General features: G+C 40.2%; 1 protein-coding gene across 1 annotated transcript; it reads left to right on the forward strand.

Annotated features, from left to right (window-relative positions):
- On the forward strand, positions 1–25131 carry LOC120528944 (E3 ubiquitin/ISG15 ligase TRIM25-like). Its single transcript, XM_039753019.1, has 5 exons — positions 1–83; positions 8354–8939; positions 19398–19493; positions 24037–24270; positions 25087–25131. The coding sequence occupies exons 2-5, from the start codon at positions 8361–8363 to the stop codon at positions 25129–25131; spliced, it is 954 nt and encodes a 317-aa protein (XP_039608953.1). The 5' UTR covers positions 1–83; positions 8354–8360.
- Positions 25132–26154: the final 1023 nt, after the last annotated feature.

Consider the following 26154-nt stretch of genomic DNA (forward strand, 5'->3'; position numbering starts at 1 on the left):
CAGAGAGTAAACACAAAATAGAGAGCACGTGTTTGTCTCACTTCCTGCTTTGAACGTTCAGTTTGGCTTTAAAGGCATTGTCGGTACGTAGAAATGTTTATTGATGTTTAATTCTTTGTATTGATGCATGTCTGTGAATCTGTTAAGTATTTAAAGTTATTTTAATGAAGCTTTTTAAAGGTAAAAGGTTCTAGCAACTTACCGCTGTTATCAGAGTTTTCAGTTTCACTGCATTATAAAAGTACTTGGGAGCGGACTTGGGACTTTAACAGCTTTGCCAGTGTGCACAGATAATGTTTGTCATTCAAGTGAATGTTCTTTATATGTTTGTAAGGAATAAGTAACTCTACCATTAAGTTTTTTATGTGAGTTTGTACATAAGAATTTGTTACATTATTGTATTTACGATTTATTTGTAGTTTTACCCAATTCCAACTGGCTAAAGTAAAGAAAGCAAACTGGAAACTCTTGTCTGTGTGGTCATTGGAAGGGAGTTTATCTGACTGTCGACTCGGGCAGGGCGCTTGGGGCAGAGGGCAGGACAATAGTTGTAATATCGGTTAAGTACTTGGGAGTATATTTGTGCCGTTTATAAATAAGATATTCTTTACGATTCTTTACCTTGCTTTCTTTCGTTTTCTTTATATTACCCGGAAAACGGCGAAAAAAGAAAGTGTTTAACGGGGTGGCAGATTATTTAGGAGTTGTATAGTTATTATAGATTAGTTAAGGATTGTTTAAAATGTGTTTATTGTTTCGTTGGATTTATAATATATATACTTATTTTGATTGTTTAAAGAATTGTTGGGGTGATTATTTCCTTTTCTCCTATAAATTCACAAAATCCAACTACAGCTGAGGATATCAAATTGGGGCTAAGGTTCTGTCGGTTTCTGTTCCTAATAGAATTAATTTTCCTAAGAGTAGGAGACTTTTGTGTGTGGTGGGCCCCTCGTTCAACTTAAGAGAAACTCGCTACAGTCTCTAAGTTGTGGAATTGCCTGCGAGTATTTAGCGGCAGCGTCTCTATGAACTTGTGGATTTCTCTGCGAGTATTTAGCGACAGCGTCATGAAGTTGTTTCCGTCTAGCTGCATCAGAAAATGTAGCACGACGTCTGACACGCCTCCTTTTTACTGTTATCTCACAGCTTGGATTGCTGCTGACGGATGGCCTTATATGGGCAGGCAGTCAATTACATAGGAGTCGTGGGGATGGGCGACACAACTCCGCCCCACACGGCGACCGAGCTGCAGGCTATGGCCGTATATATGTATGTAAATAGGATTCAGTTATGACCGTGACGTGTAGAATTTCAAAATGAAACCTGCTTAACTTTTGTAATTTTACCTTTAAGGAATGAGCCTGCCAAATTTTAGCCTTCTACCTACACATGAAGTTGGAGAATTAGTGGTGAGTGAGTCAGTCAGTCAGGGCTTTGCCTTTTATTAGTATGGATTTCTGAACGGGTCCTTGACCCAACGTTACTTTCTGAGCTTTGCCGAGACCTACCGAAACCTTCCAAAAATTATCTTACGATTCTCTATCCTCAAACTGCGGTGACGTCAGTTCTGACTTGGAGAAGACTTTACAGGCCGAGTCCGGCTGAAACCTTCCGAAAGTAATGCTACGAAGTCAGTCCTGAAACGTCACTTCCGAGTATACAACTGCGGGTCTAAACCTGCAGTGATGTATGGTGCTGTGGTTCTGCAAGTGGATAGTATTGGAAGATTCTGCTCTCCCCGACAGGAGTCGGCTCTTCTCGTTCACTACAAAGAATCAGCTCATGGAGGTGAACAACCCATGACGACATGCGGTCTTTTACACGAATACCACAGAGCCGATCGTCCACATACTCGGTGTGATTTTACTACCATAAACTGTTGTAATAAACGGGTTTGTTTTAATGAATAACTTCTTCGATTTCCATTTTTTCTTCACGACCCCCTGTAGATATCTCGCCCCACAGGTTGAGCCACACTGCTGTAAGGCTAAAATAAATGGCAACTGTGCCGGTAAACGGCAGTGCGCAGCTTCGCTGATGAGGGCCAAAATCCGGACAGCCTCGACATGGAGCTTCGTGCTTGAAATAAGGAAAAAAGACAAGCCTTTAACATCTCATTAAATAAGCTAACTAATATGTTCTGCTGTAACTTTATTTATTATCGTTGGGACATACAATGAAGTACTGGCATACAAACCTAAATGCTAATCTCACATATATCTGTGTGTGCTCATATAAAAGCCTCACTCGTCTGTCAGTGGTAAGCTGCTGCTAACTTCACGGACATCGATGAGCAGTGAAAGGTTGTAACCTTCAGTAATCAGCTCTTAACCCCTATATACAGTAGCTCAGACTAGGTAGATATCAGAATGCGTTTTATTTTAACGTTATTGCCCAAAGTATTACTGAGCCCTAATAAATGTAAATGCCATTAAGTGCTTATATGTTTGTTGTGCCAGCCTAAGAGCCTGCCCAGTACTCACACTGGCAAAGGCCCTGCCTGCAGTTTGTTTGTCTTCTGTCAGTGAGCGGCTCAGCACCGGCGTTCACAAAACAAGATCTGCCTGTGAAAAGGCTGGCAGGCCAGGGCCCTTCTGCTGACATAAATGGTGTCCTGTTAAAGTTACCTCGGGCGTACACTTTGCATAACTAATAGCACTAAAACTAATAATAAAGAATATTGATCCCTAATTCTCAAAATTGTCAACATTATCCACCTTAATAAAAGGTAATGTGTCTCTGTGTCTGAGTATCTGTGTGTCAATTGTTTTCCTATGTCTCTCTCATTCCAACAGATGGCACAACACAAACATCTGTAGTAATAAAATTAATGGCATTTGTCACTCCAGCAAATGGTACATCACAAATACTAACACTGCTTTGACAAACCCAACACCAAATGGTGTGTAACAGAGACATCATGTTAAATTTGTCATTCCAACAGATGGCACATCTCAAACATTAACATGGCTTTTTCAAATCCCATAATGAATTGTACAGTACACCCCCAAATTTCACAGGGGTTACGTTCCTAGAGCACCCGTGAATTGCGAAAAACCTCAAATTTTGGATGTGATTAAAAAAAAATGCCTATTTTTATAGTTTAAACCCTAAATATGCCCCCAAATGACTTTAATTTAATTTCATACTCATCTTAATACATTACCTAAAAATAAAGCATGTAAAGGTAAACCTGCATACTGCACAGTACTGTACTGATATGTCACCCGCAGTGCTAGAATGTAAAATACCGATGTTACCGCTATATGTACTGTCATTCACACAAGCCGTTTTCATTCCCAGAAGCCTTAGAAGGTGCAGGGCGTTTCAACGGCATTTTGGGGCTTTAACTCTTAAACTGCCACATACTTGGGGGTTAATTCATCCCTGGACGCCAAATACTTTTTTGCTGCACTTTAAGTAAATGTCACAATTCACAAAGAAAAAGTAAAATTTTAATGGAACACATTTTAATTCATGTAAAGAGCGTCACAATTACTGCACCACTGATCATTTTACACCCTGCTAATGAACTGTATAAACTATTTAATAAACTACTTGAACAATATGTACGAGGTGCAACTGACGCCATGGATGAAATCAGCGAGCCAACTGCACTTGAACTGCTGCACTCGAGCACACAGAGGTAAGCGCTGACGCTGGCAGGCCAGTCTAGTGCAGCGGCTCAATCGGGGACAGCGAGGCTGCAGGGTGTCACGCTTGGGTCACAAAATTGCACAGAAACACAGGAGATTGTACAGACAGGAACTTTATTCAAACACTTCAAACAAACAGGTCTCTTTCAGAAGTACAACAAGCTCAGTATGCAGTTAGCTATCGATTAAAGAAGAGACAAACATCCTAGGGGGAGCACAACGAGAGCAGAGGATGTCTGGTGGAGGAGAGAGAAACAAAGCAATCAGCCCAATAGGACAGGTGCTGTTCATGCTTTTAAGTAAGCATAGCGTCACACGAGGAGCAAATCACGCGAAGGAGCAGCTGCAAGTAAGCCCAGCTTGTAAGGGAGCAATGTGAAAGTAGTCTATCAGCGTTTTTAAGAGTTTTTATGAGAAGCGTCTGTGTCTTCGAGGGGTGCGTTCAGCCCCCCTGCTCACAAGGGGCTGGCAGTAGTCATGAGCTGACTGATCAACAAATGTACAGCACTGACTGATCAGCTCCTGCTTGTTCACAAATGGCACTTTGAAACGACTATAGTCAGTTGTGGTGGTTTAACGGTTAAGAAGAACAAAATGAAAACATGGGAACACTCAGCTGGAGACGCATAACAGCCAATCAGCAGCAAGGAGAAGTGAATAACGCTGTAGCGGTTCGGTGCTACTAAGATTCACACCGTTGAAGACAGCGATTTATTTTTATGGTGGAGATGCCAGGGACGCAGCCAGCTTTGGGCCGACCCGCACACACTCACAAACGGAGACAAAAATCAAAGCAAACCGGTAATCAAACAGCAAATAAAGAATGTAATGAAAACAAATGAAAACAGCGATAGCACCCCTGTTCACCTGACGGCGATTACACATTAAATATAACAAAGCACCAACAAAACACGCACAGTAAATCATGAAAAACGACAACGGATGAAATGTAATGATGAAAATTGAAAATCCAGAGATCAGCACGTTGAATGGGAATGTAAATGTACCGCTAGTTCCTGAAATGGTGAAGACGGGTGGACGGGTTCAGGAGCGCTCCTTTCTTCATAGGATGGCCATGAATCCAATTACTATCCTCATGTACAGAGGCAGACGGCAGACAATCCGGACGTATGAAACGATCGAGGACAAAATGAATAAGTACAGGTAACCGAACAGAAGGCAGGCAGACAGACAGACAGGAACTTGAAACACAAATTACAAAAACTTTTTTTTTTTTTTTTGGTTTTAGTCACCTTCCTCCTTTTTAAAAGCCACGCTGACATCCTTTGATCCCAACAGCCCCAGCAGCCTCAGTAGAAGACCAATCAGAGACACTGCTGGGAGTTGCAGTTTCAAATTCTATTGGCTACTTTCACCATCCCAAGCCGATTTTTCCTCTTCAGTTGCTTCCGGTTCTCTCTACAGTGCAGTATTTCCACGAAAAAAGCCATAAAAACTGCGGTGGATATGTACGGTTTCCGCTAACAATTATTAGATATGTTCTAAGGAAAAATCAGTGAAAGACTGAGGCTGCATACTCTGAACCGCGACTTCGCAGGGGTCTACTGTATATAACAGAGACATACACATTGTATTTGTCATTCCAACATTCTATACATTATATTACTACAAATGTTTGTAATGTGCCATCTGTTGGAATGGCAAATATAATGCATTTTATTAATACACTAGCAAAATACCCGCGCTTCGCAGCAGAGAAGTAGTGTATTAAAGAAGTAATGAAAAAGAAAAGGAAACATTTTAAAAATAACGTAACATGATTGTCAGTGTAATTGTTTTGTGACTGTTATGAGTGTTGCTGTCGTCAAGGATTTGATTATCATTATTTCTTTCAATCAGGTTCATATTTGGAGGACGTGTTGTGTTCAAGTTACATTCTGTGTTTGTTAGCCGTTGTAAAGATAACAGGTTTCATTCATCGATTGCTTTCTGTTTCAATAAACAGCTCGTCTTCCTCTTTATTTGAGACATCACACACTGCATGCACGTGTTTTTTTTTTTCCACTGTCTTCCTTTAGCTGGACATTGACTTTTTCCACCGTTTGCTTTGTTTCTGCAGTAGCTGCACTTATGAATATGTTTGTATGCGTCACTCGCTTCATATTCTTTTGCTGCCTTCTCAATTGTGTAATGCATTTTTTGTTCAGCGCTATTTGGAGTTCTTGCTTGTTCTCTGCGTACTGCGTTCACAGTCAGTTCACGTGAGCCGCTTAGAGTACATGCATTGAAGGTTCTTAGCTGTGCTTGTGCTATCTCGTGCGATGTCCTTTGCTTTATTTAATGTTAAGTAAGACCCGGCACTTAAAAGTTTCTCTTGCAGTTTCGCTGAGTTTGTGCCAAACACCACCCTGACCGTCTCATCTTCATCTGCATAAGCATAGTCCTTCACCCGCGAATATTTAGCGGCAGAGTGTTTCTATTGGATTGCCGCTGACGGACGGCCTTATATGGGCAGGCACTCAATTACGTGGGAGGCGTGACGATGAGGAACGCAACTCCGCCTCACACGGCGACCGAGCTGCAGGCTATGGCCGGTATATATGTACATAAGTAGGTTCCAGTTATGACCGTTACGTGTAGAATTTCGAAATGAAGCCTGTCTAACTTTAAGGTCTGTTTAACTGTAAGGAATGAGCCTGCCAAATTTCAGCCTTCTACCTACACGGGAAGTTGGAGAATTAGTGATGAGTGAGTGAGTGAGTGAGTCAGTGAGGGCTTTGTCTTTTATTAGTATAGATGACTAACATTCTAATAGGTGTTACACTGAATATGATTACACTGAGGTCCACACTGATCACTTATATTTCATCCCAGATTATTAAATGACACATTCCTTTGACATTTCTATACATTGACTTTATTTCTTGAGTGACTGAAGTACAGATGTTGGAAATGACAAATTTTTTGCCCAGGGTGTTATCAACACTGAGAGGTTGCACTTGAATAGTAATAATAATTCTTTATATTTTTGTGCTTTTCTCACTACTTAAAGCTCTTCTACACAGTGAGAGAGGAGCCACTTCAACCACCAGTAATGTGCAGCATCCACCTGATGATGTGACGACAGCCATTTTTGTGCCAGTATGCTCACCATACATGAGCTTTTAGAAGGTGGGTTTGTTACTAAATGCTGAGAGGTTGCACTTGAATAATAATAATAATATTAATAGTAATTCTTTATATTTTATTGTACTTTTCTCACTACTCAAGCTGTTCTACACAGTGAGTGGGGAGCCACTTCAACGACCACTAATGTGCAGCATCCACCTGATGATGTGACGGCAGCTATTCTGTGCCAGTATGCTCATCACACATGAGCTGTTAGATGGTGAAGTGGTGAGAGAAACAGTTAGCTAATGAGAGAGAGGGGACGATTAGGGGGGCACAATGACAAGTCCTTGGAGGGCAATTTAGCAAAGACATCTTTATGGAGAACACACAGGGATCTTTAATAACCACAGAGAGTCAGGACTTCAGTTTGACGCCTCATCTGAAGGACAGCACCATTTATACAGCACAGTGTCCTCATCACTGCACTGGGGCATGGGATCCACATTCAGACCACCGGGTCAGCCCCCTATTGGTCTCACCAACACCTATTCCTGCAGACACCCAAGGTTTTCCTAGATGGTCTCCAATCCAAGTACTGGCCAGGCCTGAATATGCTTAGGTTGAGGTAGATGACCTGATCTGAAGTGCATGTGGTGTGTCTGCTGGCTACAGAAGAGCAAGGGCGGCAGAAGTAAGAACCCCTTAGTTGGTAACTGGCATAAAACCAAATGTTATACGAGCCTTCATGTGTGTCAGAGACATCTGTACATTTGTTAGTGCTGGTGACAGCGAGTCCGTGTGGGGCACTGAGAAGTGACAGGCTGGAGGGGTCACTCTTATGTACTTAAGTGGAATGAGTCTGAGGTGGGCTATTACAGCAGGACTGGCATCAGGGCATCACTTAAACCCAATTGTGTGACTAGGATCTGTGTGTGTTAATCGTAGGGTGCAGGAGTAGACGAGCCTGTTCAACAGACTTGATTAAGACTTACAAATCCTGAGATAAAATTATTTGAATAACCAAGAAAATCTAAAAACTGTGAAGGAGCCGAGAGCGGCGAGCGCCTGCTGTGTGTTACGTGTCTGTCTGTCTGTTATCAGTTTTTAAGATGTTTTCATATTTCTACTATCCTTGTGTTTATTAATGTATCATATTTTTCTGTTTCTTAAACTGAGTGGGCTTCAGTCGGGGTCTTTACTGAATAATCTGATAAATTCCTGGCATAAACAAACAAAAACACAAAAATTCATTATTGATAAGCAGGAGTGGAGAACTTATTATGAGATGGATAATTTGTTTAATAAAGAGGACTAATATGGAGTCTGATGTGGACTTCAGTGTGTAATAAATGAATAAGAAATACTGACGTGAGTGACACTTTAGCAGACCCCCTGTGACAGGTCATCTCTTCTGTCACTTGGTGGTCTTCACTCTCTGAGCTCCTGTCTCACATTAACTGTTCACCCTCAGTGTCTCCTCAGATGTTCTCTCTGTGAGCTCTCAGCTTTCTCTTTAAATCTCCTCCTCCTCCTCACTGAGCTCAGACAAACTTTCACTTTCGTTTCTTCACAAGTCACTTCCTTGTTTCTCTGACTGATTCTCTCTGCCTGCCTCTCCTCAGACTGACGATGGCTGAAGACCAGCTGTGTGAATTACAGGATGAGTTCACCTGCTCGGTGTGTCTGGACACCCTGACTGACCCCGTCACCATCCCCTGTGGACATAATTTCTGTCTGAAGTGCCTCACGGACTGCTGGGAAAAGAGCCAAGAGAGCAGCTGTCCTCAGTGCAGAGAAAACTTCACTACAAGGCCTGCTCTGCGAAGAAATAATCTGCTGAATGAAGTCATCCAGAAATTAAAGAAGACGACACTCAGTTCTCCTTCTTCTCAGAATTATGCTGGCCCTGGAGACGTGGAGTGTGATTTCTGTACTGGTAAGAAGTTCAGAGCGGTGAAGTCCTGTCTCCCCTGCATGGCCTCCTACTGTCAGACTCACCTGCAGCTTCACTATGAAGGAGATGCTCGGAAACATCACAAACTGACTGATCCTGATAGAAATCTGAAGGAGAAACTCTGTGAGAAAGATCAGAAAAGTCTGGAGATATTCTGTAAAACTGATGATTCCTGTATCTGCATGATGTGTGGAGTGACTGAACATAATGGACATAAAATGGTCGAGCTGGAGACGGAAAGAGAAGAAAAGCAGGTGAGTGAAGTTTAGTGTTTAATGGAAACTGTTTGAATAACTTTGAGTTAAGGAATTTGTACATTTAATGTGACAGAGAAATCTATTCATCTATACTAATAAAATGCAAAGCCCTCACTCACTCACTCACTCACTGACTCATCACTAATTCTCCAACTTCCCGTGTGGGTGGAAGGCTGAAATTTGGCAGGTTCATTCCTTACAGCTTCCTTACAAAAGTTGGGCAGGTTTTATATCGAAATTCTACGCATAATGGTCATAACTGGAAGCAGTTTTCTCCATTTACTGTAATGGAGATGAGCTTCAACGTCGTGGGGCGGAGTTTAGTGTGACATCATCACGCCTCCCACGTAATCACGCAGTACATAGAAAACCAGGAAGACCTCAAAAAAGCGCTTAAGAAAACATGCATTATATAATTGAGAAGGCAGCGAAACAATAAGAAGCGAGCGAGTGACATATACAACCATATTCATGAGTTCTGCTACTTGAAACAAAGCACGATGTAAACCTACACTTTAAATTAAGTTCATAGACAGGCTGCGCTGGCGTTTGTAATTTAGTGCCTGCCCATATAAGGCCGTCCGTCAGCGGCAATCCAATAGCAAACTGCCACGGGTAAATATTCACGGGTGAAGGACTGTGCTTATGGAGAGGAAGATGAGATGGTCAGGGTGGTGTTTGACACAAACTCAGCGAAACTGCGAGAGAAAGTTTTAAGTGCCAGGACTAAGGTAACATTAAATACAGCCATGGACATAGCACGAGATGGCACCAGCACAGCTGGGAACCTTCGATGCATGTACACCGAGTGGCTCACGTGAACTGGCGCGTGCACAGATAAAAGCAACAGTTCCAAAGAGCTGAACAAAACCGAATTACACAATTGAAAAGGCAGCAAAAAATATGAAGCGTCTCATACATACAAGCATATTCATAAATCCAACTACTGCGGAAACAAAGCACACGTTGGAAAAAGTCAATGTCCCGCTAAAGGAAGACAGTGTAAAAAACCCGTGCATGCAGTGTGTCAGGTCTCAGATAAAGAAGAAGACGAGCTGTTTATTGATGCAGTAAGAAACGAATCGATGAATGAAACCTGTCATCTTTACAGCGATTGACAAACACGGAATGTAACTTGAACACAACACATCCTACAAATACGAACCTGATTGAAAGAAATAATGATAATCAAATCCTTGATGACAGCAACACTCAGTAACACTCACAAAACAAATACTGTATATTGACAGTCATGTTACGTTATTTTTAAAATGTTCCCTTTTCTTTTCTAGCTTTTTAACACACTACTTCTCGCTGCGATACGCGGGTATATATATATGTATATATATATACCCGATCTACATACTCGAATAATGGATACTTTATTAGCCATCAATGATTGTTTTGGTAAAGCCATACTCAGTGTATTCATTAGATGAGCGGTAAAAAGTAAGAGCGAGGGAGGATGACTTATTGAGGCATGCAGGCTGTAGTCTTGCGTCAACTCTATCTGAATTGCGATCACATTTGAAAAAATATATCTTTTCAAGTTCTATTTAGTCCATATGTGTCAAACTCAAGGGCCTCGGGCCACATCCGGCCCGGCGTGTAATTATATCCGGCCGAGATCATTTTATATACTGTATTATTGTTATTAAAGCCGGGTATATGAAGCGCTGGTAACACAATAAACTACAGATCCCATAATGCAGCGCTTCAGCTGCCTTGCCAACACTTACGCGTTAATCAAGTCTACCTTATGATGCTGCAAGTTATTGCGAAGCTAGCTCACACGATGCTGAAGAGAAAAGTTGATTCTGAAAATAGAGCCTTTAAAACCGATGGGAGGCTGAGTATATGTTTACTGAACCCGTGTGTCTCATTTGTGGAGCTAATGTGGCTGTAATTACAGAATTTAATCTAAGGCGGCACTATAAAACAAAACATCAGGGTAACCTGAAAGACCTGAATGCAATGCAGAAGATACAGAAAGCAGAAGAATTAAATAAGAATCTGACACTTCAGCGGACGTTTTACCCGTGCACAATCACAAAGTGATTTCAATTGAGGCTGCTTTTATGGGAGACACAACCACTTGCCCCACTTTCCCTGTTACCAAGTAATGTTAAACCAAGTCGTCACTACGGTGTTCCCAAATCGCACTTTGCTGATAAACTGGCGCACTGAGTTTGCATGGCGCTTTGGTGACTTTGAAGAACAAAAAGTCCGTCTACATGCGGCTCGAACCTTGTGCATGTTTGGTAGCACATATCTGTGTGAGAAGCTCTTCTCAGTGATAAAGACTAACAAAACAGCACACAGGAGTCGCCTCACTGATGAGCACCTGCAATCCATCCTGAGAATCTCCACAACACAGAACCTCACACCAAACAGAAACGAACTTGTGGCCAAAAAGATGCCAGGCGTCCAGCTCTAAAATGACATATGAGCAAAGACAACTGAATGATTTGATTTGTTATTGCTGAAAGGAACACATTTTATTTATATTTCCAGGTTTTGTTATGCAGCATGTTCATATTTGAATTTGTATAATTTTGACAGGATATATTTTTATGGAGAGCAAAATCTTTTGGGATATTTAAAATCTAAGTTTATTTTTTATAAAATTACATAAGAGTAAAGAAATTTGAATGTTTGTTCTTTTAATGTTTACTTTATTTCTAACTTGTATAATTTAGACAGGATATATTTTTATGGAGAGCAAAATATTATAAGTTGTTTAAGGTTTGAGTTGATTTATTCAGGAATAATATTCCTGTCTGTTTTACCATTCCTACCAAAGATATTTCTGTCGACTAAATAAAAATTCCTTCTATTTAAAATTTAAATAGAACTTGAACAAATCGATAGTTCATAATATCCACGCAGACTTGCACGTAAGAGCGGGTGTCATCCGTTTTAACAAACAGCGTATTGCACTGATACGAAATAGCTGTGTGTGTATATATGTAGATATGTATGTATAATGTATGTATATATATGTTTATATATATATATATATGTATGTATGTATGTATGTATGTATGTATGTGTGTGTATGTATATATGTATATATACAGTATAGATATGTGTGTATATATATATATATATATATATATATATATATATATATATATATACATGACAGCAACACTCATCACTCACAACAATGACAAAACAATTACATTGACAATCATGTTACGTTATTTTCAAAATGTTTCCTTTTCTTTTCATTGCTTCTTTAACACACTACTTCTCCGCTGCGAAGCGCGGGTATTTTGCTAGTCTACAGTAAAACTCGATTATCTGTCACTTGATTAACTGTCAGGACTAAATAACAAAAACCCAACCTTCTGCATGCCAGGGTCTCCCAATTACTACTGTGAGTTCTGCACATTGGAACAACAGAAATCCCATTGTCCGTTACGTACCTTCAGCTTTAATAGCGGTTTGTAGCTTTTCTCTTTGTTATAATTAAATTATATTTAAAAATTTAAATTTAAATTTAAATTATTATTATTAAATTAAAATTGTATCTCAAGTTTACAGTGAGGTGATTGTACTTATAAGTCCAGACAGTTCTACAAGGAGCACTTGATGGACTGATTGACTGCATTTAGAGTTCTTGGGATAAAACTGTTTGTGAACCGTGAGGTCCGTACAGGAAAGGTTCTGAAGCGTTTTGCAGTGTCTGAGGCAGCGTGTGCTTGATGCTGTGTCCCGATAATTAATCTTTCCGATCAGCTGCTGCTGTGATTCACACTCCGATACAGTGATATAAATACTCCGAGTGGTGCAGTGAGAGTGATATGGAAAAAGATGATCCGCTATTGCAACTCCTAACGGGAGCAGCTGAAAGAAGAAGAAGGTGCAGTGAGAGTAACAAGGATAAAGCAGTTGAGGTATTTGGAATACTATGGCTAGTCCCTGGACCATTATGTTGTTACAGGTTAATTACAATCAGATGCATTAAACTAATAAACAATATGCGGTTAGTTTTATTTGTATTTATAATGCCGCGTCAGGAATGTACATCTAAGAAAGAAAGAGTAACCACACAGGAACAGTAGCACTGCTTTGACGCTGGGTGCCGCCAGTCTGCAAAAGCAAGTGGAGAACTTGCGTACGACAAGGTATGAGGTACCGTGGAAAAGTGCGTAGCTTTACACCAAGTTTAGATTTTATACATCGCGATTTGAATGTGGAAACGTTCCTACATAACATTTCTGTGTGTATGCACCGTTTATATATGAGGCCCCAGGACTTCTGAGTTGTATTTGCTTATTACGCTGGTCATTACAATATTATATAAATTAATTCATTTTGTTAATATCATTTTTTATGACGGTTTGCTAAACTAATACACTCTATGTCATTTTTAAAGTAGCTGCTCTGTTATCCGTCTTTTCTCTTATCTGTCACAGCCTCGGTCCTGACCCCTGACTGATAATCGAGGTTTTACTAGACCTTATAAACCTGATGTTTCAAGTTCAGAGCATTGGCTGCTGGAGTCCATCCTGGTGAGACTGGTGAAAGTCATGAAACAGCTCAGGATGAGATCCCCAAGATGGCCCACAAACAACTGAGTTCTCTCCTCACAGCCAGCTGAGTTTCTTTCTGCTCTGATCAGTTTCTCTTTTGAGTTTCTAAGGCAGTGGAAGGCCAACTATAGCCTGCAGTCTAGAAATGTCCACTGGCAGGGGTGCGAGCGTCACGTGGGCTATGCTTAGAAATGTCTGACATTCGGACCCTCCTGAGGTGTTCTTAACAAGATGATGTTACCGTTGGCTGATGTAAGCATAGTAAGTGAGCACACAATGTCATCCTAAACGTAATTCAATAGAAGGTCTGACACGTCAATAGACACACTCTGTACTGCTGACACTTACACGCTGAGTGTGCTTAGCTGCTCGTCTGCCTTTGTGGTGTTTGTCCATTTTTAAAGAATCAGAGTTTGCATTTGGCTGATCTCAGGGCTGTTTAAGAGACACATTATTGTCACATGTCAATGTGTATTGTACTCCAGAGTTAAGTCTACGATTCTTACAATAAGTTCTGCTCAGAAATGTCAATATATTATTCCTATGTAGATTTTCTGTTTTAAATGATATAACTCATCAGGCTCTTCATTAGTGATTAGACATCATGTTATTTAGTGGAGCAGTAAGGACATTTTGAATGTCAAACCCCTGAGTGATAATCCCACCACATGTATGATTATGACAAAGACTCTGAGCTTTCATATTTGGTAAAACCCTAACAAGTCTAGCAGGAGTGTAAAGAACTTACTAGAAGTGTAAGTCTGACCATCTAAGCCAAATTTCAAATCCCCCATCACTACTACACAACCTCAATGTACAGTAAGTTCAGATAAAGACACTTAACTTCAGTCCACCATTTGGTGTTTCTTTAAGTAAAGGACTAGTGTCACATCGGCTCTGCCAGGTCTCAGTGAGTGACACAAATGTGGCCGAGTCCTCGCTGGAATATTAAAAGAGCTCGGCTCACAGGTGAACACACTTTTGGAAACCAACATCTCAGACAACAATGAAGTCTATGAAGTGGCCTGATATTTAAACAGTTTAATATGAATCAGGTCACTAATATTGACATCTAATTTTTGATCTGTTTATGTTTTCTGTTGTTTGGCTATACACTTGATTTGGATTGATTTACATAAATCAGTTCTTCAGATGTCCCTGAAAGCAGACATGTAATTGTAGGACAGACTGGCACTGCTTGGTCAGAAGTCTTTCTCTTAAGCTGCCACCACCTGCCCCTCTTTTATTGACTCGTAACTTCAGCTCAGACGTCAGTTCACTTCACCAGGACTCTCCTTGGCAGTTTTGTGTGTCATCTGATCAGTCTGATCAACCACAGCAAATGACACCCAGTGATGTCTCAGTATGTCACTCTTTATCACTTTGTGACTGAAGAAGGAGCCAAAACTCAACTTGATGGACAACACTTAGCAGGAATTAGCAGTAAAAGGTTGTATTTCTGTTCATCCAAGACACCCACAGCAACAAGTCAACTCCGTCCTTTATAACCCTTTGTAAGCACTAGAACTCTGATCTCTGCCCCTGGATTATCTTCTGTCCTGTAGTAAGACCCTTATTGTGGCCATCACAAAGGTTCAATGATCTCTTCTGCTCCAAAGGGCAACGTAGTGCCAGACAGTAAGAGCTGAAGACCCCTGTAATGGAGTTGAACATGGGGGTCTCATTCAGTCCTGACTTGATAAAAGAAAGCAAGGTACAAAAGTTAAAGAGACCACCTATAATATCTTTAGAATTACTGAAGGAGGACATCAACCAGCAGTTGTACATTTTTTTTGCCCCTAAAAGATAACCAGTAAGTGTGAAACCTCAAAGACTATAAACTGCAGAACAACTCACAGTCACAACGAGAAAAGGACAAGAGAGAGAAAAGAATCTGTTAGAAGAAAGACAAAGCCAACTGAATATTCTTAAATGTGTGACAGAGGAAGCTCTCCATGGACACAACAATCTGGACAAAGCGTCACCTCCACCTCAGTGACCATAAACCAAGTCAGGAGTTCACCTGCTCGGAGTCTGAGAACTTCTGACTGTGACTTGGTAGTTAAGATAAAGTGAGTGTGTGAATTCTGGGAGTTGACATCACCATAACTGTGTGAAGGAGAAGACTTAGCTGTTGTAAGGGTCTTATCATAAATTCAGTAAGGAAACTAAAGTGGACTTGAATCAGTTCAGAGCAGCGTCTCACACACACAGAGGAGCTGTAAGGGAGTGTAGACAACCTGTGAGGAAAACCAAACTGCCATCACAGTGCTGACTCGAGAAACATAATAAGTAACTAAGAACTGAAGGAGAACTGAGAGGAGAACATTTAAAAGCTGGTTCTTAATGAGTGATGTTTACTGTTAAATATTTTGGATAAAAATTATGAGAAATAAAATCACAAGTTATGTGCCTTTCTATAAGTGCAAGAGAAAGAACCAACTAAGGTAACACAGACTCATGTTTGATGTTGTCTATTGATGTTGTCTGTCTGTATACACTTGAATACGAGCATCTTCACGTATCCTTATATTAGAAATACATTTTATTTTTCGACTGTGACTTTTCCCTGGTGGAGTTTGCATGTTCTCATTGTCTTCATGTGGGTTTCCACCTACAATCGAAAGACATGCAGTTTAGGTGTACTGAGGCTTTGGAAATATTAGCTCTAGTGTGTGTGTATTCAACCTCGATTTCCTTGTTTTTCCTCTCTTCTTAGCAAATCTGGAGTTGGGGGCTCTCAAAAACATGGCCTGTTAAATCCCTCTGAGACACTCCTTGGGTGATTTTTGGATAAACAAGAAAAGAGAAATTGTGTTATTTCCAGTGTGAGGTGCGCAGAGTGATGAGTAAAGCAGACAGGCCTGTTCCTTGTGCTGCTCCAGTGTTGCTCACACAGTCTTTGAGTCTGCCTGACAGATAGTCCATCATCAGGACACCACAGGCTCACCCACCTGCACATCTCTGAGCTGACCCCTTAACAGGGATGGCTGGGTGGTCTTGAAGGCTCTGGTGAAACCAAAACACATAAATATAATAAACATCTCTCTATTATAAGAGACGAGACGTGATCTTTCTTAAGAGACTTTTTGGAAGTCCAGTGAGATGTATTCCAGATCCGCAAGATGGAGAATTTGGCCATTTCGAAAGTCAACAAAAATGAAAGTAAAGATCTCATTCACACAGACAAACGGAAATTATTACTCTGTGAAATAACAGAACAGTGAAAAGAGATTGAATATATTGTTTGGATTGAAACTTTAAGTCAGAGACTTGTAGATCGTCTACACTGTGTACAGAATTATTAGGCAAGTTGTATTTTTGAGGATTAATTTTAATATGGAACAAACACAGTGCTATCAGTCAATCCAAAATGTCAATAAACCTGAAACCTGAATGTTTCACAACGGAAATGTGAGTGTGAACATCATCAGGGGAATACATATTTGCGCACAATTATTAGGCAACTATTAGTGTGCAGATTTATTATGCAACTAAAGGAAAAATGAAAATTTTCCCATCTCACTTGTTTATTTTCATCTGTTATAGTGTGAATAATAAACAAACACCTCAAAATTTACAAATAAACATCTCTGACATTTCAAAAAAAATCAATCAATCAATCAATGACCAATATAGCCACCCTTCTTTCCAATAACAGTCATAAGCCTTTCTTTCCATTCATAGAGTCTGTCAGTTTCTTGATCTGTTGACGATCTGCTTTTTGTGGAGCAGTGACTACAGCCTCCCAGACACTCTTCAGAGAGGTGTATTGTTTTTCTCCCCCGTAAATCTAGCGTTTAAGAAGTGCCCACAAGTTCTCGATAGGGTTTAGGTCAGATGAGGAAGGGGGGCCATGTCATTATTCCTTCTGGTTCATCTTTAAGGCCTTTACTGGCTGGCCACGCAGTGGTTAACTTCGATGCAAGTGATGGAGCATTGGCCTGCATAAAAATCATGGTCTTTTTCCTGTATCACTATTTGAAGAAAGTGTCTTGAAAAACTGGCAGTAGGTTTGGGAGTTGATTTTGAGTTCATCTTCAATGCAAAAAGGTCCAACTAGCTCATCTTTAAAAATACCAGCTCATACCAGTACCCCACCTCCACGTTGGAGTGGAGCTCTGTGCCATTACTGATCCACAGGTCCATCCATCTGGTCCATCAAGAGTCACTCTCATCTCATCGGTCCATAAAACCTTTGAAAAAAATCTGTCTTCAGATATTTCTTGCCCAGTTCATCTTATGTTTCTTGTTCAGTGGTGGTTGGGTTTCAGCCCTCCTTACCTTGGCCATGTCTTTGAGCACTGAACACCTTCTACTTCTGGGCACTCCAGGTAGGTTGCAGCTCTGGAATATGAAAGTACTGGAGGATAATGGGTTCCTGGTAGCTTCACGTTTGATTCTTCTCAAATCTTTGGCAGCAAATTTGCGTCTTTTGTTCTCAACACGTTTCTTGCGACCCTGTTGACTATTTGCAACAAAATGTTTGATGGTTCTGTGATCACACACCAATATCTTAGCAATTCCAAAAGTGCTGCATCCCTCTGAAAGACTTTTTACAATTTTTGACTTTTCAGAGTCAGTTAAATCTCTTTTTTGGCCCATTTTGCCTGAGGAAAACTAGCTGCCTAATAATTCTGCACACCTTGATATAGGGTGTTGATCTCCTTAGGCCACACCCTCCCTCATTACACAAATACACATCACCTGACGTGCTTAAATCCAATAAGCATTCAAGTTAATACAGCTTGGAGTTGGAATATACGCATTAAAAATGATGATATGGTCAAAATACTCACTTGCCTAATAATTGTGCAGACAGTGTAATTTGTGTTGACATCAGGGCAAAATAGTGTTTCTTCACAATTAAGAAGCCTCTCCATGAGAATTTAAAGATTTGTGGTTTGGTGAAAGTGAAATCCACGAACGCGGTCATGCTTGGGTCACAGAGTGGCACAGATACACAGGAGATTTTAGAGACAAACGTTATTCAGATACTTCATACAAACATACGTCTCTTTCAGGAGTGAATCGAGCTCCATGTGTAGTCGGAGGGGACAGTTCCTTCTCTCAATTAGAAGAATAGAAAATCTTCCTTCTTCATAGGGTCGCACCTCGGGAGCAGGAACACCACAGAAGCAGATGATATCTGGGGGAGAAGAGAGACAAGGCAGTGAGACAATAGGACAGGTGCTGTACAGGCTTTTAAATGTTTGAAGCACCGCACGAACCAAACCTGGGAGTGAGCGAGCGATGTGAGTAGAGGCGCAGCTCATTAGTTTTATTAAAAATAATAATCTGTCACCTAAACAAAATACCTGATGTAAGTAATATATAAAAAATATAATTTCTGAGTTTTAGAATTTCTTTTTTAGTTGCCTTCTTCCTGAATTCAAAAGAATCATTTGTGTATTTCAGTATCTTACTTGACTCCAGAAAATGACAACAGCAGACAACATCCTCACATGTCTGACTCAGGATATCAAATGGCCTTGTAGATCCTCTAATTACTGACATGACGTGTTTTAAGTCCTCCTGGCCTTTCACCAGTTTCTTTACTTTACACTCCAGTTTGTTTTTATTATTTTTGGTGTTGTGTGAGCTTCACATTTCCCAGTTTGTCGATGTGATGTCTTATAAATGTCAAGAGCTAACTCACACACCAGTGTGTCTTCAAACTGTCTTCTGTATCTGACGCACTCTTCAATCCCAAACTCAATCTTACATCAATTAAATTAAACCTTTCATTTAATCTTTATTGTCATTCCTGTTTGTTAAATCAAATCTGAGTTGTGTCATGAAATGTCAAACAAATGTGTTGTGAAAATATCAGGACACAGAAACAGAAGAAGAAATCACAAAGTGAACGTGAATTCTGATCTGACCACCCGTGTCCTCTTGTGTGTCCAAACAGAAACAGCTGGGGGCGACACTGAGTGACATCAAGAGGAAACTTGAGGAGAGAGAGAAGACACTGAAGGAGACGAGGAGAGCGATGGAGGAGATAAAGGTGAGTGGAATAGGAAGACAACACTTCATATCAAAGAGAGGAGAAATAAATGAGAACTTGAAGAGCAGCTTCACTGGTGATGATGAGTAGGAACACGAGAGGGAGAGTTAGAGAAGACTTGTTGTGGTGTCCTTCATGGCATTTCACTGTTGACAGAATCCCAGGTGTTACTCAGTGGAGACTCAGACAGCATCACCCTAAAGTCCTCTGATATTTCATCAGCTGCTTAAAGGGGACTTAACTCTACTGACAGAAACTCACACTGAAGGTCAAAGCTGAGGTTCTGAATTAGATCAGCGGGCACAACGTCCATTAATAATCTAAGTTGTTTTTAATTTTAAAATTTCATTGCATACAATCAATTTCCACTTATACAACAAATGACTTTCAAAGTCAACATTAAAAATAATGAAAAAAATCAGAAAGTTAAAACAGAAATATAAACAAACAACAAAAATTAAAAACTACCAAACAGGATTTACGCTGCAGCCAAGAAAAAGAGAGAAAAGCAGAGAAATGGGCCAAAATTCCTGATGATTTAAATAGATAGATAAAAAAATAATAATAAAAAGTCAGAATTTCCTTTTCCCCTGCTATGGTTGCTTATTTTAAAGTTTTATTAATTAGATTTTGCCATATTTTACAAAGGTTTTGAACAGATCTTCTAAGTGAGAATTTGTTTTTTAATGTCAAACATCAGTGACTCAGTGACTTATCACAGGTGGGCTGGGGGTCGTCAAGTTCAGCAGGACAAGACTATGAGCTCACAATGTGGTAAAGGCAGTTACAGTCAATGTGTCCTCCTCCACTTTAGGCCCCTCTGGTAGCCCACCAACCACAGCTGTTAGTGAGTTAGGAGTGATTGTGACCCCACAGCTGTCTGATAAAACATTCAAACATTTTGGCCCTAAATGATGTTACTTTGTTGTCCTCCCAAAATAGGTGGCCCAGTTAGGCTGGATATCGATTCCCACACTCGCAGGTTCGATTCTTCCCAATTTTAAATGAGATAAATGTGATCGATGAAAGAGTCGAAGTCAGATGGTTGAATATTTCACACATATGGAGCTGGAATGTATTCTATGCATGACTGACTTCCACTCTTTTTCTGAGATATTCATTAAAAGGTCCTTTTCCCACCGTATCCTAGGACCCTTAAAGGGGAGATTCTTTGAAATGTTTTGCTGAGATGCTGTCTGACTCCTCAGGACTGATCAGGAATTCTTCTGGAAAGGAAATGGGTGGGAGGTGTGGAAAATTGGGTAGGTTATTTGGGTAGATTTTTGTTGTCTGTAGCTTCTGTAAACTTTGCTAATAATAGTGGAGCTAACTTAGTTGAAAACGTCTTTATAAAATGCCACTGGCTCCCATCAGGGCCTGTTGTTTTACCACTTTGGAGTGAGTCTACAGCATCCAGTAACTCTGAGAGTGTCAGAGGTTTGTCCAGTTCCTCTTTACTAAGAGTGTCCAGCTGTTGTCTTTGTTTTACATCAAAGAACTCCTCAGACTGTGTCTCGTCTTCTTTAAACTGAGTAGAATATGAAGACTTATAGTACTTGCTAAATGTGTGAGTTATATTTTTAGGCTTCATTACTTTATCTGCAGTTGTGCTGGTAATTTCTGTTATTGCGTTACAAACTTCCTGCTTTTTGATTGCTGAGCTAAGATCTTATTAGCCTTCTCTCCATGATCACCGTAATGATGTTGTGATTTAAAAATGAGTTGTTCAGGCTCTTTTGTTATCAAGAGATAAATTCTGATTGGACAGCCTGTCTTGTCCTGTAAAATGCCTCATTTGGAGAGATGGGATATTCTTGATTTATTCTGGAGATTGTAATGGCCTTCTCTTTTTCATTGTGGTATTTCTCAATTTTATTAGACTCCAGATCTTAAAGATCTCCACTGTTTGACTGAGTGCAGAGTTTACATAACGTACACCTCCAAATGTTTTACTTCAGCTTTAATATTTTATTACAAAGGGCAGTAAGGTTGTCCAGTGGTGACATCTGCTGAATCTCAGATCCACTTTCCTCCATTCACTTTCCGTCATTCACTTTCAGTGTGGAGTTTACCCCTTCTTCCAGTGTCTCAGTGGGTTTCTTCCAGTTATTCCAGATCTTCCACCACATCCTCACATTTCAGTTTGGTTAATTGGCACAAACCCCAAATTGGCTTCCATTGTGATCACTAGTGTAGCTCTGTCCCTGTAATGAGCTGTCAGACTGTTTATGGTAGCACACTCTCCGATGCCCAGTTCTGCCAGGATTCATTTATGTGAAAGTTCTCATCCAGCAGACACAGAACTCTTCACACACATTTCTGTGTCCAGACAGACCAAACTTAAACATACTAATTAATTTATCACAGACTCACATTAAACAGACCAACGGTATCGAGTGTATTAAAGTACTAAACACAGCCGGTCCTGACCAGTTGAGTGTGTCTTTAGTTCAAAGAAAGTAGGTGGGTCACAATGTGTCACTCAACACTATGTCGTCCAATCCAGACACCAAGGAGACATCTGAAGAAGTACAAGTGAAGGAGAGTCAACCTCACAGACCGACCTTCACTTCGGTTTATGGTTCTACGCTCGTCTGCTTTTGTTTTTTCCTCCAAGAATTCTTGTTTATTACTGATGCATGAAATCCCCTCTGTACATCCAAGCTGACCGTGACATTTTTCAGCCAGGATTCCTGCCACTAGATGTTGTTCAAAGTCCTGTTTCATATCTTTTTTGTTTATTTATTAAAGTTAATGTTGGTTTGGTTGAGTATGTGCTTTATTCTTTGTATTTGATTTTGTGTATAAGCTGCCTTTGTTATGTTCCATGTGGTTTGTGTGTGGCTCACCAAGAGGTTGACCATCTGCCAATTAGCACCAGGAGCTTCCCTTCTGCCCTATAAACCCATAGGATCTACCACAGTTTCATTGTGAATGTGCTCTGTGAGTCTGTTACGTTCTTGTATTCTTTTAGCTGTGCCTTATGCTTTTGTGATTTTCTGGATTTTTTAGCCTTTGTTTTTCAACAACTGTCTTTGGATTCTATCTATCTATCTATCTATCTATCTATCTATCTATCTATCTATCTATCTATCTATCTATCTATCTATCTATCTATCTATCTATCTATCTATCTATCTATCTATCTATCTATCTATCTATCTATCTATCTATCTATCTATCTATCTATCTATCTATCTATCTATCTATCTTCCTCTGTCTTATGTGTGGCATAGGCTGAAATTCTAATCACTTTGTCACTACTGCTCCTCAGCTTTGTACCTAAGTCTTTAAATTATTCTGCAGTACTGGTGGTCTGATCCATCCTCTTATAATTGTTCATTTAGAACTGGACACATGTGACAATGACAATTGGATCCTTCCATCCCTACTCCAGCCAGGAGACTATTCACCCAACCAGGGAGGTTTTCCACTTGTGCATAAACAGGCAAAACACCATATGAGACTCTCTGTATCTGGTGTAAAGCTTCAACTAAATTCCCAAATAATAAATCTCATATTATCATTTCTTCCTATTCTAGTGGCTGGTTATGAGGTGACCTTTTAGGTCTTCTCATCCTTGCCTTCTGTCACAGAGTTATGTGAGTCACTGTCCAGATGTGCAAAGCTCTGAAAACAGCAGAACACCTCTAGCTTTGGGGTTGATTATCCTGGACAGCAGGCACCTTTTACCTCACATTAACTTCTCACATAGTAACACACAGCCAGGTGTCATCATAGAAGTATGAGTCATAGTTACAATAGCAAATTCATTAGTAATAATGCAAAGTTCATAAATGAAGTAGAAATATATCAGACATGGAAATAAAGACACAACTCTGAGCTTTACAATGAAAAAGAGATGGAAGAAGGTAAATATGCAAAGAGTTCATGAAATTAAAGGAAATCTGAAGCCCCTTGACCAACACCTAGACCCTCTTGTTTAATATCTCCATCTCACAAGTCTGACATGGTGACATCTGACACCCCAAACTAGAATACAACTGATATACACAAGTCTCTGGTCCAGAAATTGTTTTATTTTAACACAATTACCTTCTAACACACAAGTTAACTCCTCTTTACAAATAATTCTTCTTCTTCTTCATTCCTGGTGTGTGTTGTCCTACTCCACTCCTAACTTCAGGCTGAGCTGGAGATGCCATTTTTAAAAGCAGACTTTTAAACAAACTGTCGGGTCAAATGGAGTCCTCACTAGACTGTAGAGGTGTCCCCAGCAGTTCCTGCCAATGGCTCTCAAGATCCTTCACAATGAAGCCTTTCATGACTACGTATCTCATAAAGTCCTGCAGTTTCCTTAATAGCAGCACCAGCAGAGTTATGATATTACTCGGCTTAATGGAGGGAACATATTGTTTTGGAGTCAGTCTGCAACTGACCTTCCATCTGCAGATTAAGTAACACCAGTCACTCCAGCCAATTCAAACTGTCCCTCACAACATTAATATAGCAACAAATGTGCCTCATGATTGGTTATTCTTATCAGGTTACTCAATTCTAAATCTTTATCCTGTTTATTCAGATGTCTGTGGCAAGAGAGGTGGAAGAAAATGAAAAGAGCTTCACTGCTCTGATACAGTGCATTGAGGAAGCCCACAGGAAACTGACTGAGAGGATCAGAGATCAAGAAAAGAGAGAAATGGAGAAGGCTGAAGGAGTAATGGAGCGATTGGATAAGGAGATTGAGGAGCTGAAGAGGAGAGAAGCTGAGCTGAAGGAGCTTTCAGAGACCAAGGACCATCTCCACTTCCTGCAGGTGAGAGCGACACTTCACACGGAGTCTGATCACACTGGGGTGTGTGGGACTGGAGAACATTTAGAGAGAAATTTAAAAGATCTGAGGAGTTTGTCAACATGACAAAAACAGGCCATTCAGCCCAACACAGATATCTTTTCATATTTCATTAACATTTCAAATATTCTTTTTACAAATATCTCCAAATTTTTGACTTCATGTACATGACAGATAGATGAATCTACAGCTGTCTATGTGAAAAAGTGATTTTTTTTTTAAGTGTTATAGATGACATCTAATAAAGGATGGTACCAACTCTTTGGCCAGGTCACCTTCTAATGTCTCAATCCTTAAACTGATGAGATTCAAATCCTTCAGCATTTCCTCACAGCTCAGACCCCACAGTCCAGTCTCGTCTCTCTTCGTTCTCATGTGCTTTTCACTCACACTCCAATAGTCCTGATGTCGACTGTGTTTCACAGAAATTATTGAGATTCAGTTCTTGATTTACACTCCACACATTGTGGTCACTACATAACTCAGCTTGCCGTAGCTTTGTCTCGTTTGTATGGTTGATGATGATGATGATGATGATGGTGATGAAGAATCAAAGGCTCCTAGGATTTCCTCACAAGTCACACTTCTGAGCTGCAGGCCTTCAATTCTATAATCATATTGAAGAGCTTTCTCCCTAAATGTGTTAGTCTTTATATTTAATTTAATTTATTTAAGTTTGTCTCAGAACCATAAAAAGCTGAACTTCTTTTTTGTGTGCCAAGTCAATTCTGGACACACCTACCCCCTCAGTACCTTTATCTTGATTCTCCTCTCATGCAGTCCTGTGTGAAAAGCTCATTGATAGTTAAGGTTGATAATCTCTGATGCTCCACTACACTCCACCAAATATTCTCTCCTAAATGACCAACAAGTCAATGACAGGCGTTCTCACCATCTAAACCCACGCTGACTGCCCACCACACTGATCCTTAATTCAGTAGAGCCCCCTCTTATCAGCATTACTTACTTTTTAATGTCTCCTTTCTGAAATCTCGTCCCCTCTTCTCTCCTGATGCAGACTTTCTCCTCTCGCTGTGTCCTTCCTGCTGATGGAGACTCGCTGAGCTTCACTGTCACCACTGATTTCTCATCTGAGGACCTGAGAAAGGAGCTGTCAGGTCTGACAAAGAGTCTGGAGAAGATCAGCCAAGGGGACATCATGACAAGGACTCCATCAGGTACAGCGTCTGGTGACATTGTGTTTGTTATTGAAGTCCATTAGGAGGACCAGAGTGACAATAAGAGGACACTGAAGAAGGTCTGCTCTTTAACATTTATCTGCCATCCTTTGCTGTTTATTATTTTTTACTATATAGTGCCTTTCACAGTCATTAGCTGAGTGATAACAAACTCTGTAAATAATCAGCTGTGTTTAATCAGATGTTTTATAATTTGAACTTGAAATGTTACACTCCTTATAATTTTTCCATATACTCTCCTAAAAGTCCTTTTTTCACTTAACTTTGGGATTCTTTTTATTTCCTTTGCTTTGCTCACCTTAAGATTAATGAACAGAAATGTGTTTTAAATGGCTAAGCCGTCTCAGAGCACAAATGAATTGTTTATTTGAGAACAGAGAAGACGTTAATGGACTCAAATTGAGCTCAGCGTCAGTGCTTTATAACATCAGAACATCTCAATCTGCTCCTGCTGTCTTGCTGTCCATTACATTCTGCTGGATGGAGTCCACGTTAAAAGTTCACGTTCATCCATTTTCAGCTGTGCTCCCCCTGGGCTCTCGTGTTTTATATTCCTGCTGTTGTTTGCTCAGAAGTCGTGTCTCCCACCGACATTTAAAAGGAGTTTACACACCAAAAGTATTTTATTTGATATATTTTGGTGGTGAAG

This window comes from Polypterus senegalus, chromosome 4, assembly GCF_016835505.1.
Source record: "Polypterus senegalus isolate Bchr_013 chromosome 4, ASM1683550v1, whole genome shotgun sequence".
Taxonomy (NCBI): domain Eukaryota; kingdom Metazoa; phylum Chordata; class Cladistia; order Polypteriformes; family Polypteridae; genus Polypterus; species Polypterus senegalus.

Coding starts and splice junctions, on each gene's coding strand:
- LOC120528944 (XM_039753019.1), top strand. CDS start 8,361: ATGGCTGAAGACCAGCTGTGTGAATTACAGGATGAGTTCACCTGCTCG. Junction 19,494..24,036: donor GAGCGATGGAGGAGATAAAG/GTGAGTGGAATA, acceptor CTGTTTATTCAG/ATGTCTGTGGCAAGAGAGGT. Junction 24,271..25,086: donor ACCATCTCCACTTCCTGCAG/GTGAGAGCGACA, acceptor CCTCTCATGCAG/TCCTGTGTGAAAAGCTCATT.